This window comes from Peromyscus californicus, unplaced genomic scaffold (assembly GCF_007827085.1).
Source record: "Peromyscus californicus insignis strain IS unplaced genomic scaffold, ASM782708v3 Scaffold_5__1_contigs__length_169319896, whole genome shotgun sequence".
Lineage (NCBI taxonomy): Eukaryota > Metazoa > Chordata > Mammalia > Rodentia > Cricetidae > Peromyscus > Peromyscus californicus.
This window is the reverse complement of record NW_026294573.1, coordinates 9,231,900-9,250,357: the sequence shown is the minus strand read 5'-3', so window position 1 is coordinate 9,250,357 and position 18,458 is coordinate 9,231,900. Positions and strand designations below refer to the sequence as shown.

The 18,458-nt window shown below is 54.7% G+C and overlaps 1 protein-coding gene across 4 annotated transcripts in view; it reads right to left on the bottom strand.

Annotated features, from left to right (window-relative positions):
• Nucleotides 1-18,458, bottom strand: part of Casz1 (castor zinc finger 1) — a 146,724-nt gene that overhangs the window by 42,608 nt on the left and 85,658 nt on the right. For 2 of the 4 annotated variants that reach the window (XM_052717353.1, XM_052717354.1), the window contains exon 4: nucleotides 8,513-8,551. In XM_052717353.1, the coding sequence (XP_052573313.1) occupies nucleotides 8,513-8,528 (16 nt within the window). In that variant the 5' untranslated portion in view covers nucleotides 8,529-8,551. Of the gene's footprint in view, nucleotides 1-8,512; nucleotides 8,552-8,942; nucleotides 9,107-18,458 lie in introns of those variants that run through there. The other 2 variants (XM_052717352.1, XM_052717355.1) reach the window with 2 other exon arrangements.

Here is an 18,458-nt window from a genome sequence, read left to right as displayed (position 1 = left end):
GTAGCTGTTCCTGAAGTCCTTCCTTCTTGGGGGAACTGATACCCCTAAGAATGAGACCCCAGCCTCTCCCACTGGAGTTTTTGAAAGCTGGTCCTTATCATTGGCAGGTACCATAGACACATGAGGAACGTGTCTTCTACCTGAGCAGACCATGGTGCATCCCAAGAGGACATCAGAAGTGGGGCCTGGCCTGGGCTGTGGGCACTTCCAGGTCTAGAGCTAGTGGGCCTAAGATCTCGGATTTATCAGATGCACATGCCTCCTGGCCAGGCCGCCTGCTATAAGCCTTTCATTAATTTACTATTAGATGGGAAATTACTCCTCACCCAGGAATATAAGTTTTCATCTTATTTTAAGTTGGATTCTTAAAACAATTACCAGGGCATCTGGCGATGACTTCACCACACTACCGGGCCCTGCAGGGGAGAAAGGCAGCCCTGAGGCTGCACAGGCCCTGCTCTGGCCCCTAAGGGGAGCTGAAAGGACTCAGAGCCCTAACCTCTGCTCCAGATCCTGAGAGGGCAGTGGACACACTCTATCCCTGAACTCCGCTGTTTGTGGAGAGGCTTCCTCCAGTACCACCTGCCCCCTGAACCCGCTGGTGACAGTTGCTGAGAGCTTCAGCAGCTGGTGCCGCGGGAGCATTTTCTATTTTTAATTGTTTGATCGGAATATTAACTCATCTAGGCCTGCTCCCAAGGCACAGTTCCCAGCCAAAGGGTTTCCCCTGTTTCCCACACCTTCTTTCTCCCCTCGCTAGTCAGAATCAACGTTGAAATTAATAATCAGAGACACACAGGCCTCTGTGAATTTGCAAGAGATCAGAGTATAGAAGATTTAAAAAAAGAAGAAGAAGGCAGCCTCTTCCATTACCCAGAGACACCTTAGAGCCAGTCCTGGCCTTCTGGGCTCCCTGTGAATCAACCCTGGGCTCCAGGCAACAGTGGCTGCTCCAGCACACACGGGCACCGCTCTGATGCCACCCTCACGTTTCCTGGCATTTCTCCCTGGCCAGCACAGCTCTCTGCCCTGGGTCCAGAGCAGCTGGGCCAAAGGCTGGTTTTTGTTGCAGCTTTGCGGCATCCTCTTAGAGGAAGGGAGCCCTTAGGAGGATCGGCCAGCAACTCTTCTGTGGTCACCACAAGGACCGGCCCATCTACCAGGGGCAAGTCACATTAACCAGCTGAAGGAGGTGGCACTTGAGCGTGGGATAGACCACTGCTGACAGGGTCCGTTGAGTACAAACCTGGCCCTCCCACCTTCCCCGACCCCTTCTCAGGAAAGGTCTGCCACCTAGTCCAAGCGCTCCTGGCCCCTTGGCCTTCCTCCCTCCGTATGCCCTTGGCCCACACTGCTGTGCTTGTCCCTCTCAAGGTCACGGGGCCGTTCACACCAGGAATATTTACTCACCAGACTGGCCCTGTTAGCAGCACTCACCACAAATATGCTTTCTGATAAAGTTGGCAGAAAAAATTCTAGAGCTCAAAACAATGTCAGAAATTAGCCCCCACCCCCGGCCAGCGAGGGTGAGGTGGGGCCTGGAACAGGTCATGCAACTCTCTGGGGACAGTCCTGGGAGCTTTCCTTACTCTCCCTCTCACTTAGCTCCTTCCTGCTCTGCCTCCAACAGACAGCCTGTTGCCAGGGCATTGAGGACCGGGGACTAAGCTCAACTGGGTCTTGGGGAGTAGTCTTCCCACAGCCTCCAGAGGCCAGGGCCAGGCCGCAGCCCCTACCTTGGCTGCTCCCTGAACCGGCTCACCTCACTGAGCCCCCTCCCCCACCCCGTCCTCTCTCTGTGCACAAGGGCTTTAATGTTTTTATTACCTGTTTGACTCGCTGCCTTATTGCTTCTCCCCTTAATGGGGCCGTAACCGTGGAAACGAGGAATAAACGGCCACCAGAAAATGAGATGATTAAACAGGTCACCCTGGCAAAAACAAACTCAGCTAAGGAACCTCTGGGGGGCGGGGAGGGGAGGCTACCCCTCCCCCATCCGGAGCCAGAAGGCCTGGACCAGGGCTGCCCACATGCCCAGGTCCCTGAAAGGACTGGGGCAGATACAGTAGGGCGCCCCCTGCTGGTCAGCAAAATACCCAGTCAATCCTCGGTTGGCCAGGCCTTGTGGCTTTGGGCTCTCAGGCAGCAGGGAGAAAGGCGCTGTTTGGAAGGACATGAAAGCTGAGACCATGGAGAAGACATCTTTTTGGGTCTAGCGACACAAGTTCCAGCAGTCTTTCTGCAGGCCTCCAACTAAGGTGGGGATCCCCTAAGGCGGCTCAGCCTGGCTCCTCCAATCTCCTCATGTAGGCACATTCCCTCCCAGGGGTCCCCTTAACTCAAGGACAGAGCCCTATAAGAAAAGCTCAACTCTGAGTGTATCCATGGGAACACCTGGTATCTAGAGTGACAAAAAGTATGTGTCTCCTCCCCACTATTTCCTCCAAAGCCAAGGACTGCCCTAGCCTCAGCCCAGGCCACGAGACAGGCTTTAGAAAGCGGTCTCAACAGCCAAGCACTTAGGCCTCTAGCAGGGCTGTGGGCCCAGAGGACACCCCAGGAGGCAGGCCTAGGAGATGGTTTTAAGAACCATGGCTCTTCCGGTATGGTCCAAGCATTCTACCATAAGGCAGAGCTCCAAAGGTTTGGCAGTCTGGGCTAGTTCCTCACTCTAGCCTTCCTGCCTCTACTAGTCAGACACTGGAGAGAGCCTAGCCTAGAAGAGAAATCCCGGAGTGAAGTCTGCTTGGCAGGAGGGGAAACAGGAGAGATGGACCACAGCAACTTGACCTCACACTCTGTGCCCGCCCTCTTACATACCATAGTCATGGCTAGTAGCAGCTGTCTTAATGTCCCCTTGCCCCCTCACATCATCCATGATTCCAACCCATTCCTTCCTGTAAAGCAGGCCCTAGAAGCTCTTGAGAAGCTAGAGCCCAGGTCCTGAGGGACTCAGACAACATTTCCTGCCTCCCTCCTTCTACCCGACTCAGGAGCTGGGCAGGCACTTGGGGAAGAGGAATCTCCATCAATCAATTGCACCAGCACTTACGGTGGGAAGGCATGAGCCCCAGCCCCATACCAAGCACTGGGAAGAGATGTCAACACAGCAGCTAATGGTCATGTCTAATGGTCAGCATTAAGAGCTGTAGCGGTAGAGGAAAACAAGGGCCCTGGCCTTAGCCTCCAGGGGACCGAGGCACATGAACATGAATGCTGTCCTAGCACACCAATGCCATGGGTATAACCAGCTCCTCAGAGCAGCAGGCCCCAGCCAGCCTCTTATCTCTTATCTCTTTCTAGGGCCAACTGGGTATGAGGCTGGCAAGGGGCGTAGGGGAGAGAGGTGAGTAGGAAGGGCCTGCCTGCCAGAGCTGGGTGGCCTGGCAAAAAGGCAGAAAACTGTGGTTGCACAATGGAAAGTAACTGCTCTCCGAGTTGAGGGGAGAGGCCTGGGGAAAGTCTGAAAGACCTGCATGGCGGGAGTGTGCCCCCAAGGCCACTCTTTCATGAACATCCTGGTCGTCATTTCAAGCCCCTCTTCTTAGTATGAGAGGCTACCAGCTCTCTCTTACACTGTGCATGCCTGCAAATTGGGGGCCTAGGCACCTTGATTCTGCAAGTTCCTTAGGACTCACTGAACTGCAGCCTCACCGCCCAGCTCGGGGCTCTTCCCTCACATGGGAGCCTGAGGTGTAAGGTATAGACAGCCAGACAGGGACACACCAGGCCACCAGCCTGCCGCCTTTCATAAGCCACCCAGTAAGGCATTCTGCCCAACTGATTCTCCTCCACACCTCAGGCCCACTGGCTCCCAGCACCTTCTGACTTGCTAGATAGACCCTGGCCTGGACACCCCAACAGCTGCTGCTTGCCTTGGGGACCCATTTCTAGTAATTACTTTGGAGCAACTTCCTTCCCTCTCTAAACACGAGGACTGGGAGAAGGGAAAGTGGGGAAGATCGGTATAAGGGGCAGAAGAAATCAGTGGCTGTAGTAGTTGATCAAGATTTAAAAACAAGCTCAGGAGGGTTGAACCTTGGGGCCTGGAGTCGGTAGTGAGTTGAGGACCTGATTCTCTAATAAGGGTGGGCTAGGCTAAGGTAGCTGATGGAGGGGTAGGGATGCTGCCACGACCCATCAGGGTCCAGAGAGAGAAGTCAAGAGCCCCACCTCATCCCTGCCTGGTGAAGTGGGCAGGGACTTGAGCCAGGGGCAGCAGCTTTAATGAGGAGATGTTGCTACAGTGACTCAGCCCTGCAAAGGTGCCTCCATTTATTTTACTTTCCATCATAAAAACTCAAACTGCAACTCAGCCAGATTCCCTGGCTGTGGGGGTGGGGAGTATCGGCACTGCCAGGGAAGCGGGGAGAGATGCCTAGCTGATGTCGCGCCCTCCCACCTCCCTGTGCCTCTCCTAAGCGTTTGTGGGTTCCCTTCACAGGTCCCTACCAGGGAAGAGGGTTTGAGGTGGGGTCTCTGGGGACCCTTGTAGACCTGCTCCTGCTGCCTCTGCCTCTGTAGGAGAAGGACCATGCCAGGCCTGTTACCTGTATTTTACTGCACTCTAACTGGTATCAGGGCTGCTCCACAGCCACTTCACAGCCCTGAGCTGCTTGGTGTCGCAAACGCTTTCCACTAAGAAGGGACCAATGATACACTGCTCACGTCACCCATGTGACTCTTCCCTGGACGCCTGCCTCACTGAGCAAAATCAAGTTGGTAGTCAACGACCTTAAAGGTCATCTGATGCTCAAGTCCCTCCCAGTGTCACTGCTGGGTACACAGCCAGCCGGTCTGAATGGTACCAGGAAACACACCACTTCCAAGACAGCCCATGCTGTCCTTGGCTCTGATGGCTCCTTCCTGCCAAGATGGCACCAGATCACCCGCCCCCTGCAGACTAGCAAAACCGGTGCCCAGCCTGGCCCCAGCTTAGACTGGTTGAGTGGGTGTATCTGGCCAAGTACAGTCTGCAGGAAGGAAAACTGAGGGTGATCTAGTTTACCCAACCCAACAAGAAATCCTTCCAGAAGCAGCACAAGGCCATTGCCATTCCCTGGTGCCTGCTGAGTTAAGTGCACCCAGAGCAATGAGGGTTCATAGAAGCTTCCACCTCTGGCAATACCAGGCTTTGAACCTTTGGCTCACAGAAGTTCTGTGTGCTGATACTCTGGCTGCAGGGGTTGAGTGTGGAAAGTCAAGTTCTTTGCTCCTTGGGGTAAGACACAACCAGTGGGAGTCTGCTGCAGTCCTCGTGACTCAGGCTCTTTCCTGGGCCAGCTCCCTTGGCCTCACCTTTCCCGGCCTCCCTGTCACTGAAGTCTGGGTCCCTGGGTGACATGGGAGCAGAGGGTCTGCCTAAGAGAAAAGGTCTCGGCCTGTAGTACCAGTAGGACAAGGAGACAGGCCTGGCTCAGTGAGCCCTCCCCACGACTTGTCGACTTGTCGGGATGACAGGTCTGCCACCACGGTGCGTCAGTGGGTGGCCTCACCAGCTCCTCTGTGTTCAGTGGCCATCCCTGTGATCTTGGTCTCTTGCCTGTTTGGCCCTTTACCCAGAACAGCCTACTTGGATCCTCTACAGGACAGCTTTTCCCTTCTCAAGAGGGGCGTTACAAACAGATCCCAGATAATCAAGGACAAGTTCTTTGTCACAGCTCTACTGCTCTTACCCAGGAATCAGCTGGGATGGGGGTGGGGATCAATCCTAGGAGCTTCCCAACTATGGGATGGCTCTACCTGTGTTTGAAAGCTTCCTCCCTGCTCCCCCTCCCCCTCTCCATACCCTCCCCCAGGGAAATCACTCTAAAAGGGCCTAATGGAACCATGTCCTCCTCTCTTCCTCTCTCCTCCCTCCCTCTCTCGCTCTCTCTCTCTCTCTCCTTTTTTTTTTTATTAGCATTTGTGGAATTTATTCCCAAACTCTCCTAATCTTCCGTACACAACCATTTGATTTGCATAACCCAACCCCCTCTCATAAAAACTGGCTGCTAGTTTAATTAAAAAATGTAAATTTGCTGTCATCTCGGGGCCTGGTGAATTAGGACGACATCGGCATTTTTTATTGCTAAAGACGTCCAGATTGATCCAGCCCTTGGCTGAACTATGGTGGGGGAAAAGGGGTCCACATGGCCCTTGAGGGTCTTGAGATCCTCCTGTCCCCTCCTGAGAAACCTCAATTCTCCCAAGCCACTGAATTACTCCTGGTCAGAGTGTTTCAGGACCTCGATGTGTCCAAGGCTGGAGGGGATAGTTAACCCACCATCTAGTACTTGTTGGAGATCTTTGGTACTGACAAGTCTTCCTGCTTTTCCCTCCTTACAACGTGCTGAGGCCCTTAGCTGGAGCTCCCTGGGCTGCTCCCAAAGGAAGGCAGCCCTGTACTGCACTGCACCAGCAATACGCCTTGGCATGTCCCTGTGCATCGGGGAGGTCAAGGGAGATGCTCTCAGCTCCTGAAGATGAGAGTGGAGTTGCCCTAGAGATGGGCTCAGGGAAGGGAGATCTGACTGAGTCCCAGTCTGCTTCCCCTTTTTTGTGAAGTGAGGGGAAAGTGCTTTTCTTCTGAAGTTCTGAGATTCAGTGAAACTGCCGAGATCAGAGAAGAGAGGGGAGGTATCACTAGACAACTCCTCCAGGAAACAGAACTTTGACACCACGGACCTTCCCTCTCTGTGTGGCCAGAGTCCAGACTCTGGTCCCACTGGGAGTGCCCTGCTGTGCTCGATGACTTCCTGGCCATTTTAGCTTCTAGGAAAAGTTTCCAGAGCCTGTCCCTGGAGTGTGGAGAGCAGTAAGTCTCTCCAGAGCCCTGAAGGTGCCACAGGAGGTCCTGCCACTTGCCTCCTGCCCTGCCATCACGACACTCCCCAGAAGGGATATGGAATCATGCCTCCACGGCAGCATAGGAGACTGGCATGGCAGGATGGGAGCCAGCTCCAGTTGGCACTCAGGTCAAAAGGAAGAGGGTAGGGCCCGCCTTCCAGCTGAGTAATGCCTGAGTCCCTTGTGCTGGCCCATAAGCAGGCTCCCCTGTGCCAGGTAGGGGGTGGTGCCAAACGCTGGGCCTGTCTCTGAGGTCTGCTTCTTGGCTGGCATGGGTGGGGGCCCCATTTCTGAAGAAAAGGGGGCGGGTCCTGAAAGGGTGGTGATGAGACACCTGATTAGAGGTGGGGGCGGGCTGGTTCTCCTGGGGTGGAGGACAGGGAGGGGCAGGGTGGCAGCAAGGGCTTCCAGACACCTTCCTCAATTTGCCCAGCAGGGGGCGTCATGCCCTTCCAGGGCACGGGTGTCCAGAGGACCTCCACATCCCATCAGCCAAGAACACACCTGTTTCTACAGTGTAAGAGCTCTGTGAAGGTTCCCTGCCCCCACAACACACATTCCCGACTGTCCTCTCTGCCTCACTCTCCTTTGACCTCAGAGAGGCAGCTGTCGCTGTTTGGGTCCTATGGGACTATACGCCACGAGAACATGGACAGATCTAATGCCAACTCTAACTAATACCACCTTCCCTTCCCCCAAATGAAACAGAAGGGGTGAATTTCTAATCTGCTTTTCTCTAAGACACTAAAGAAGAGTGGGGCTTTTGACAGCCGAGGCTGTGAGGGTCCTGGCCCAAAGTTGGTTTCCACAGAGGAGGCGGGTAGAAGTCCAGAGGACTAAGATTAACTTCACTAGACTGAGGTTGGAAGTTCAGAAAAGTACTGGATACCATTAAATCAAAACTAGAAAGACACCAAACTCACGGGTTAAACTCTGCCCCAGGCCAGTGGGACACTAGCTAGAGTCAGCCCTAGCCCCATGCCAGGCTCCCCAGACCCAGATATCTAAATGTAGTCTTGGGTCTGGCCTACCATCACCTCCCAGGGTGGGGGCTAGAAGGGGGGCTGAGAGAAAGAGAGTCCTGGGCCCCTTACTTTGAACTGATAACAGCCACCTCAGCCCACAGATTCTCAGGTGAAAAACACTCATTAGCCATAATAAGCAGCTTGATCATCCGACACAGCCTTGTCCCAAATAAATTAAATTCCTTTACCTTGAGACAGTCGCCCCGAAACCAGACTAACCACCTTTCCCAACAGGACGCTGCTTTCAAAAACTAAACCACCCCCCACTAAAAAAATAAAAACACACACCCCATAAGCCACACACACAGAGCTCTTTGCAAAGGGAAAAGTGTGTGTCTAAAAAACACAAGAGAAAAACACGGAGAACAAAAACCCCCACAAAAAACCCCTAAATCCTCTCTCTGGGTGCCCCCCAGCTCCCGGTCCCCTCGGCTCTTTCATAATGACAAGCATCAAATTAGTCACAGTCACTAGGCAAGTAACAAATAACAATATCACCATCCAGAAAGCAGGGCTAGCAGGGACCATGGCACAGACCCTTGGCGCCTGTCCGGTACCCTCGGCTCAGCTGCTAGCTCATTGGGCTAAAAATACTAACTTCCGTCAAAGAACCGAAAGAAAAGTGAAAGAGCCTCCCCGTGGGTTCCCACCGCCCGTACCTGTTCCAAGATCCATTCTCCGCTCCTTGGTCCCAAACTCTTCGAGAAACGCCATGAAAAGAAGAAGAGAGAAAAGAATGTGTTTAGTGTCTCGCGGGCCCCCTGTCCCCGCCCGCCCGCTGTCCCTCCCCGCCGGGCCGAGCGCATCCCGGGCTGGGGGGCGCGCGCCGGGCCGGGTCGGGTCGGGAGGGCGGCGGCGGCGGCGGGGAAAGTTTGCTCCGCGCCTCCCGCTCGCTCTCACGCTCCGGCCCGCACGCTCCCGGCAGCTCCGAGTTCCTTCAACTAACACAGAAATTGCCGGTGGCCGTGGCCGGGCTGGGGATCGGGCCCGCCAGGACGAGGGCCTCCCCCCTCCCCGCCCCGTCCCGAGCGCTCAGGGGTCGCCGCTCCGGCCCGGCCCGGCCCTCCCCCGCCCGCTCCCGGTACTCACCATAGTCGGAGAGTCGAAAGCCGAATTCACTTAAATAATCAACTTTCATAATACTTAATTAATGCCTAATTGCAACTGATTACTCCCCGAATAACAAGTTGTTTTAAAATCCTGATGTCATTGCTCCTGACGGTAACACTCAGGGTAACAGTTTGGCAGGAGGGAGCGGGGCGGGCGGGAGCGGCCGGGCGCTGCCAGGCGCCGAGGTGATTGGCAGGGCGGCCGTGGCACCGCCCCTCGCCGGGCGCGCGCGCGGCTCCGGCAGGTGAAAGATCAGACCCGCGCGCGCGCGCGCGCGCACGCCTCGCCGTGGCGCTAAGGTGAATGGGCGCGCGCGCCCGCGCCTCGGACACGCGCGCCCGCGCTCTCAGCGCACAGGCTCGGGCGGACTGAGGGCGCGTTGTGACTCTCCAAAGCTCAGAGCGGCGGGAGGCGGGGCCGGCGCTCGTGGGGTCGCGTGCGAGGGAGGCGGGGGCGGGGGGGAGGCTGGTGCGTCCGTGCGGTGCGTGTGGTTGTGTCGGGGAGTCGTGCGCCCGAGCGGAGCGGGGAGAGGGCACTCGCGCACACGCGCTTACTCTCGCCGCGGGAGCGCGCGCACTCGCTCGCTCTCCTCGGCCGCTCGCCCCGCCGGCCACCCTGTGCGCGCCCGCGTAAACTTTTCCGCGCGGGAGCGAGCGCAGGTGCGAGGCTTTTGCGGCACACGCGCGCGCTCCTACCGTTCCCCCCGGAGCTGCCCTTGGGCTGCGGGTGGGGCCGATGTGGAAGGGGTTTTGTTTCCCCTTGCTCACCCCACTTCCCTCATTTTGTTGTGGCTATGGGAGTTCGAAGAAGAAAGGAGTCGCGCGCGGCGCAGCTGGGTGTGTCGGGGAAACTCGCACGTCGGCCTTGCGCTCCCCCGTGCGCACTCCCGCACGCCGGCCACCGCGCTCGCGCAGGCCGCACTGTCAGAAGTTTCCATCGCTTCGCTTTGCTTTTGCCCTAAAATGGCTCGAGTCCCACCATGTCAGGCCACGCATGTTCCAGTCCCCAGGCCTTGCTCATTCCTCCTCCCTCTCTTCTTCCCTCACAGTTTCTAGGCAGTCTCCTCCGTTGATCCACATCATCCCTTGGGCTTCCTTCCCATCCCTGAACACAGGCGCCCCTCAACCAAGTTGGCCAGCGTCCTGACACCTGTTCCCTGGGGACCACGCCCGCCCTGCTCACTCGGATGTCCCTTAGGGCTGGACCGAGCACTTGTCTTTCTTGACTCTCCCTGGGTTTGTAGGTCTCTTGCCATGCCTCCCTCCCCCATACAACCCTAGACGGTCCATACTGTAGCTACAGGTATTCATACCTCACATTACCATCTGACTTGGTGGGGCTCAAGGAAAGCGTCCTGCAGAGAGCAGGACCTCAGCAGGTTTGCCAACCCGATACCTGTGCCTACCGTGCCCAGCTCCCTGTCCCTTGGTGGCCCAGTGCTGTCTACCTCTTCCTATTGTCCTTTTTCCTGTTGCGAGATGGGCCACACTGCCTTCCGATGAGGGGAGGAGAATGGGCTTAGTTAGGCTCTCCCTGGTCTGGGCAGCATTCAGCAAAATGGCGCTGGCCTATTTTTGCAATATTTCTGTTTTGCAAAGGGAGGGGCCCAAGGAGGCCTTGAGGCAAAGACGTCAAGGGAGTTAACAATCTACTCTTTCTCCTACTTTCTCCTTATTTTTCTGCTTTTCTTCTGACTGCTCTTTAGTTCTAAATGGCCCCACAAAGAACACGCATCCCCCTCTTGCTCTGCCACCCTTCCTAGTGCCTTCCTGGCAACCTCAGTCCAGGTTGTCACACACCCTCTGCTTCGGGTCCATTCCATCCCTGTGTGCAAAGGCCTAACTTAACTGGGTGTCCACTGGCCCTAAAACCCCGAATAAGGAAACAGGGCTCCTTAAACCAAGCCACGTGCTCCACAACAGCTGGCCCAGGGAAGCCAGGCAGAGAGAGCCATGATCTGTGTCCAGGACCGCCCTGGGAAACCTCTGTGGGTACTGCTGTCCAACCCCCACCCCCAAAACCCCAACAAGGAGTCTGTCCCCTTGTAGCTTTGGTTTGTAACAACAGGCAATTAGTCCCACACCCCAGCCTGGTGTGGGCAACCAGGTGAAGAAGGAAGTCTGGCGCCATGTGTGGTAGTGAAGATGTCTGCGCACACAGGGAGCTCCCTGCATAGGGACCTACACAGCCTCTGGTTGGTTCTGAATGTCCTAGGTTTCAGCTGATGGTAATCAGGGCTGACCCTCAGGAAGGGCAGGAAAACAACTCTCCCTTGCAGTAACCTAGGTAAGAACAGTAACTTTGTAGCCTCTGAAGGTCAAAGGCTGACTAGGAATGGCTGACAGGGCAGGACCAAGAGAGCCAGGAGGAGTCAGATCAGGGCCAGCAAGAGGGGCTGCCACATATGACCCATGGTGGGGAGAGTCCTGGGATGGGCCACCTGGAAAGCATCTTTTCTTCAGAGGCAGTGGGTCGCAGTCTGCCACCGCGGGTGGAGTAGGCTGGACTCAGAAGTAAGGAGCCATGTACAGGGGAGGACAGATTAGTGAAGTAAGAAACAGAGGCCAACTTGGCATGCTAGGATATCAGGCCAGAGCCAAAGGCCAGAGCATCGAGGTTGTGGGCCACGAGTCAAAGGCTGTGTGTTAAGAGCCTCCAGATCTCGTTTGCTCTGTTTCTAAGCACGTGCCCACATCAATGGGAGCAGGCTAGCCATGTGGCATCTCTTAGAGCTGTGGCCCATCTACGCCTTCTTAACTCTGATGTGGTAATACCTCTGAGACCCCGAGACTAGCCACCATGGGAACATCCCACAATTTCTACTGGTCTCCAGGACCCGGGCTCAGAGCCTCCAGGTCTTTCCAGGACACCCCACCCCAAGCAGAATCGAAACTTCTTTAGTAACTTCATCCAGTCAAGTGGCCCACACCAGCCCCCACTCTCTCCAGTCAGGTTGCCACGCTGCTGGCTGGCATCCTCTCGCACCCCATGTGCCCACTCATTCTCCCTCCCGAGCCTGGGGCCTTCTCACTCACCAACCTGTTTACACATCAGGTATCTCATGCTTTATCTGTTCTCATTTTGAATTTGTAACTTTCACATAAACTTGAACAAGGCTCCTTTTGTTCCTGCACCCCACCCCAGGATCCCAATAAACTGGTTCCCTCTGAGGCGACTGGGCCAGGGCACAGAAGCCTTAGCCAGAGGACTGTGTGTGCATGTGAACAAGCATGTTCGCACCTGCGAGGGCGTCCGTGTATCTGAGAGTGCTCCGCAGGGATGGAGGGAGAGTGTCAGGAAAAACAGTGTGGACAGGAAGCATGAGGGGACACAGAAGGGTGGAGACACTTCAATAAGGCCTGGGCCTCAGTTGGAGCCAGGCTCAACCAGCAGGTAGCAGAGGGTGTGGACTCCGGACAGGTGGGTGTTGGCCCAGGGGACAAGCGCAGATGAAGAAGAAACAAAGGGTCGGATGGAACTGTCTAGTGGGTGGCGAAGCAAGACACTGAGGCCACGCTAAGTGTAAGGCAGACACAGGGATCACATTATGGCAGGGTAGGGGCTGGCACAGCCGCACGCTCGGCCCGTAATCCTGTTAGCCAGCAATCTCCATTCCGAAAGAGCTTCATTTCTTTGTGAATATTTGTAAACTAGATATCTAATGGAAAATTATAGGAAAATTATAGTGAAATTCATGACGGAGAAATCCGATTATCCCTAATTCAATTATGCCATCTTAGCCCACACAGCACATTTCCCATTTTTTTCCCATAAATACCGATGCCAGGGGTCCCGGTAATCAAATAAAATTGAAAATCATCTTCCCATTAAATTCAATTAGCCGCAATTTCTAAAGCCTATCAGAGATTTTAATTACTAAATTATAAAATTCTCCAATGCTAAATTGAAACCAAAAAAATTGCACATCCTTATATTTCAGAGAAAAAAAAGGGCCAGCAAAATCCTTCAAAAATGTTCCCTTCTGTCTAACTCCAGAACAGTTTCCCAACCTGGAGCGACCTCGCGGTGGCTGCTGCCTCTTTACTTGGCAGGGATGCAGCCAGGGGGACAGAGGGGAGCACCTTTGCAGGGAGGGGCCCGACATACCCACTAACAGAGGAGCAAACCACGCCCCTAAGCCTGGCTAGGACGGTAGCCATCTTCACTATCCCGGCAATCTTGGCTCCTGAGACGTCCTCAGCTCTGTCTCTCACAGTGAGGCCTCAGACTCTCAGAGCTACCTTCCTGGTTGGTGATCTGGGCCACAGCCAGTGGGGTTCAGGGACAGAGAGCTTCTCACTTAAGTGTGGCTCCCAGAACCACTCCGGTGGGCCCCCTGATGGCTGAGGCTGGGTCAGAGATGGGAACAGAATGACAGATAGCAAGGCTCTGTGTCCCAGGGACTTCTTAACAGGCGTTTCCAGAGGCTATGGGTCCTGGCAGGGTACCAGTTTCCTGGGACAAGAGAGAGATCAATGTGGCCAAAATCTGGCCTCTCCCTGCTCTTCTAGCACATTCTGCTCTCTTTTCCCTCCCCAAAGAAGTCAGCAGCCTTGAACTGGCCAAAGGAACACCTTGCCTCACGGAGAGACTCTCTCCTACCCCCACCCTCTTTAAGGGACGTACTGACCATGATACCTAGCAGTAGCCCCTCCTCCACACCACTTACCGCCCTCCAAAGGGTGCTTGGTGCTTCGGGAGAGCCCAGAGAGGTGGCATTGGTGGCAGCATAAGAGCTGCCCTGTCTAAAACCCAAGCTAGGTGGCTGGGTAGGCAGCTAGTGGCCCCAGCAGACTTAGGGGAGTCAGCGGAGCCCTACCAGCAGCCCAGCGCCCAGGAACAGGGAGCAGGTCTGATCTGCCAGGCAGCCTGGAGTGCCAGCAGGGGAGGCACCCGCAAACAAAACAAAAACAAAAAAGTTAATTATCTTTGGCTTTTTCTTAATAAATATCCAAACTGGCCCGGCCGGATCCTCCACTTTGGAGGGAGAAAGAAGGAGGAAAAAAAAACCCAAACTCAATCCAACAGACTCATTCTTTCTGTGTGTCTGCTTTTCCCTTTGCCTCTGGTCCTTGATCTGTCACTTATCGGAAGCAGTGATGGTTTCACCTAAATTTCCAGTTTTTGCAAATACCAAGAGACTGGCTGGAAAAGTGGGTTTTGTTGTTGTTGTCTTTTTTTTTTTAATTAAGTTTTTGGGGTGGGAAAGTGGGGCATGAGAGAAGAGAGGCAGGTGGAAAGAAAATGGGTGAGACACAGCAGAAAAGAAACCAGAGAAAGATGTGAGGGAGGGTGGGACATGAGGCAGGTACCCGGCTGAGGGGCGCCCTGTAGCCACTGCCCTGCTGGCAGCCTGACCCTGGCAGGGCCCTGCTCTACGACATTATGTGGGCACTTTGTTTCAGTTACTGGCAGGAGGCTCTGGGATTTCTCATGTTAAAATCCCAAAGCCACCTAGGTCTCCCAGGCCACTCTAGCTGTCCTGCTGCTGCATGGTCTCTGTGCCAAGCCTGCCTTCCAGGAGTGGGGCTGGGAAAGAGAAGCCTGGGAGAAGAGCAAGGGGAGGAGGGAATGTTGGCTGTCTTGGGGTGGGGGTGGGGGTGAGGCTTTTCTGCATGGAGTCATGAGCATACCTGGGGAGAAGAGAGTTTCATGTTGCTGCCTGGGCCTACATGTTCAGATGGTGCATGTACATGCCTGAGCCCAAACTGTCAGAAACTCAAGGCAGGGCATGGGGTGGGGGCAGCTACCAGGACACGGAACGCTGGCTTTGGGATTCATCTGCCTGGATTCAAATGCCAGCTCCGTCGGCCACTGGCTGTGTAATCCTAACCAAGTCACTGGCCCTCTCTGTGCGCTCATTTCCTCATATCTAAAGGGAACTATTACGAGTTGTTTGGGTCTGTGGGTGGGGGAGGGGAGGAGAGTGGCTGCCAAGGCGTATGGGGGCTTCTTCCTGGGAGATGGACAAGTTCCACAGTCAACAGTGGTGATGGTTGTACACCCTTGTGAATACACTTCAAAAAAAAAAATCACTGGACTGTATGTTTAAAAATGGATAGATTTTATGGTATGTAGATTATATTTCAATAAAGTGGCCACAAACTAGTGTAGGGAGAAGTGATAGCAGTATGCTCTCCTGTTGTGGACAGAGGTTCAAAGACAACATTCATCCTGGCATGGATAAGTGATCTGCAAGTATCCACTGTTAATATGGGGCTTGGTGTCTGTGAATGTATACTGCTGGTGCTTACAAATGCCTCCCTGGATTGCTGGCCAGCATGCTGTCAAGCCCCTGAGCTGCCCCCCACCCCCATGTCTGGTGGGGGATCCTGGGCAGCTGCTCCCTGCCAGGGGTGGGAAGTGCGTGGCCTCCTCCCGCCGCCTCCTCCTCCTCGGGGTCCCTGGAGAGAGGGCTGCCCACCGTGGCGGGCAGACTCCCGAGCTACACTCGCTGTCTTGCAGACACTCATATTCTCCATGTGCAGCAGACCGTGAATTCACCTTCATACTAGTTACAGGGTTATTTAGCTTCTCCTGACACTGACAATCACAAACTTTAATTCGCTGCTTGGTTTCTTCCTGCTGTGCCCTCTGCCCACCCCCAAAATCCTTGGGAGAGGATGGGAAGGACTGAGGTCCAGCCCTCTCTTGCCAAAGCTTGCCCTTTGGAGTGATAGAGTGATGGCAGGAGGTGGGGATGGTCCGTAGGAGAAGATGCTGGGCAAAGGGCTGGAGAGAGAAGGTCTGGGAGAGAAGGAAGTACCACCAGGGCTAATGGGAGCCTCCATCCCGCTCCTCCAGCTGACACTAATGTATTCAACCTGACATCCATCCTGTCGTGAGTGACTCACCCATCAGGCTGCTGAGCTGAAGGCCTGGCTGGAACCCACGGGGGATGGGGACTCAGTCTGGGGCTGGGCTTCTAAGACCAGGCAGCTGGCATGAGGCTGGCTCCTCTACCTGCTGCTAGATTAGCAGGTGTCCCTCAAGAAAGTAATTTGATAGAACCCATCCGACAAACTTCTCCCCCCCCCACCTCCTCCACCAGTCTCCTACCCGGTCACACCAGCCCATCCTGGAGGCTTTCCCAGCTTTACTTCCCTGGTGCGTGGGCCACTTCTCTACCCTTGACAAAAACAGGCTGGAAATTGAGACCTCGAGACATCTCCTGCCACCCACCCAAATCACACAAGCCTGAGACCAATGTGGGAGATAAAGCCATAACCAGGTGGCTGGCTGGGTACAACCAGGGATTCTCTCATTGACCAAATCCAAGAGCAGTCACTCATCATCAGGCCGAGTCTCAGAAAGCAGAAAGGCAAGCAAAGACTAGAAGCTAGAGGTTGGAAAAGGAGAGCAAGGTCAGCCAGGGGCACAAGAAAGGCAGAGAAATGCATGGGCAGGCCCAAGTATGTGTCCACTTCCTCCTAAGCCCCATTCTCTAGCTCCACCCCTGCCAGCCAGAGAAGTGGCCATGGTGGCCTGGGCAAGGGAGAGAGATGTCAACGGGGCCGATGGAGAAGGGGCTTGTTGACTGCAAGCTGTCCATTATGGCTCAGATTATAAGCATATTGCGCAGGGCTCTCTGCACGATGCCGGGGAAATCCAATACGCTGAAAGGTTAATGCAATCAATTAGGGTGACAAGGAAGTAAAGTAAAGCCTTCCGAGTAGATGAAAAGGAGAGAGGGAGAGGGAGAGCGAGCCATGAGTTGGGGGGGGGGGGGGCAGCATGAGTGTGGGAAGGCAAGAAGAGAGAGAAACTTATGGAGCACACAGAGAAGGCCTGGAGGGGAGGAGAGGTGTGGAGACCAGGAAGGGACTGCGGCACAGCCAACAAAAGAGACACCCAGATAACTGAGTCCCAGACCTCCAACCGTCCCCCTCCGAACTGAAGCCTTGCACCCCAGTTTATTCCACAGCTGCGGTGTCTCACACCAGGGCAGCTTTAATTGCTGACCTTGGACAGAGCAAGCACCCACTTAGTGACCCCGGGGGGACTTCTCAGCAGAGCGACATCCTGGCTTGCACCCTTACCCTCACAGGCTGAAGCATGGACTCAGACCCTTTTCTTGTCTTGCTTCTTCCCAGCAGTTGGCTCAGGTCCTGGAGGGCAGGACCCCTATGTTATAAAAGCTGATGGTCTAGAGGATGGGCCACATTGCAGGGCCCAGCAACAAGTGTGAGGGGCCTAGGACCATCCAGTGCACTCCCCAGGGGACATTCTTTTTCCAAAGGTACACTGGACTCAGAAGCTGTGCCATCTCCAAGGACTCAGACTCAGGTTTCCCCGACAGGGTCAGGGAAAGCTCCACAGTACCTTCCCAGGGCTGGATGCTGCATCTTGTGCCTCCTGGGGAAACCCTTGACCTTCCTGCTGTATTCTGGGCTCAGCTGCTTTTAGCCACTACTCATTCCCTTATCCCAACAGCCCTGCAAAGTATACCTTCTCACCTTGCAAAGTGGGCCAGGGGTGGGAGTGGGGCATCACGACAACTATAGATCTGAGGTTAAAATGTTTGCTAAAGGCTACAGGAGGTGCACTGGATGCAGGAGCTCTGAGGGAGCTGGGGCTGGTGTGGAGAGAAGGGCTGGGACTTCAGGGTAAGAGGGACAGCTGAACAGAGCAGGAGGCACTAGGCAGACAAGGGGCAGAGGCTCTCCGAAAGAGCAGGACTTTAAATAGCCTGAAATCAACCCCCAGCACGGGGTTCCTATGTAATCCCAGCTTCACTATGGTGACCACACAACACTGAAAATGCACTTAACACCAAGGATTTACACACTTAGGCAGGTTACAACGGCAAATCTCATGCAATGTATATTTTACCAGAGAGGGAACAGAAATCAGGAACCAGAAGCTGGGCCAGCAAACCCTTCTCTGTAAAAGGGCCAGGTAATAAATATCTTACGCTTCACAGGCCAAACAGTTTCTGCTGTAGTCACTCAACTCTGCCATTGTAGAGTGAAAGCAGCCACAGACAATATGAAAATGAATGGGCATCACTTCCCAATAAAACTTTATTTACAAAAAACAGGCTGTGGGCCAAATGTGACCTAGGAACTGTAGTTTGCCTGGGCTTTGTCCAGAAAATGGAAGCATCCTGCCTTTCAGGATTTGGATGATTCCTGGGGACAGTTTGTCTAATCTGGCAGAGGTCCCCAGAGGAAGCAAGGCTCTCCTGTGCGGCGCAGAGTGGGGTGGGGGGCGCAGAGAATCAGATCTGGCATGGGAAGTCTATTTATGCCTCACAGCATCCTGGGAAACCCTTTGAAGGTTTTGAGATTCTTAAGGAGGCGAGGAAAGAGAGGAAGGCTGCATGCAGCTCTGGTCATGTCCAGAGTCTCAATGCACTGAGATAGCAGTGAGGCCGAGGGTAGAGAGCAGGAAGGAGTGACCAGAGGGAGCCAGAAGGGGCGCCGGGAGAGAAAGGCCAGAGAGCGCCCCGGAGCTGCGCTGTAACCAGGGTGGTACTGGCGGCAAAAGGAGGAA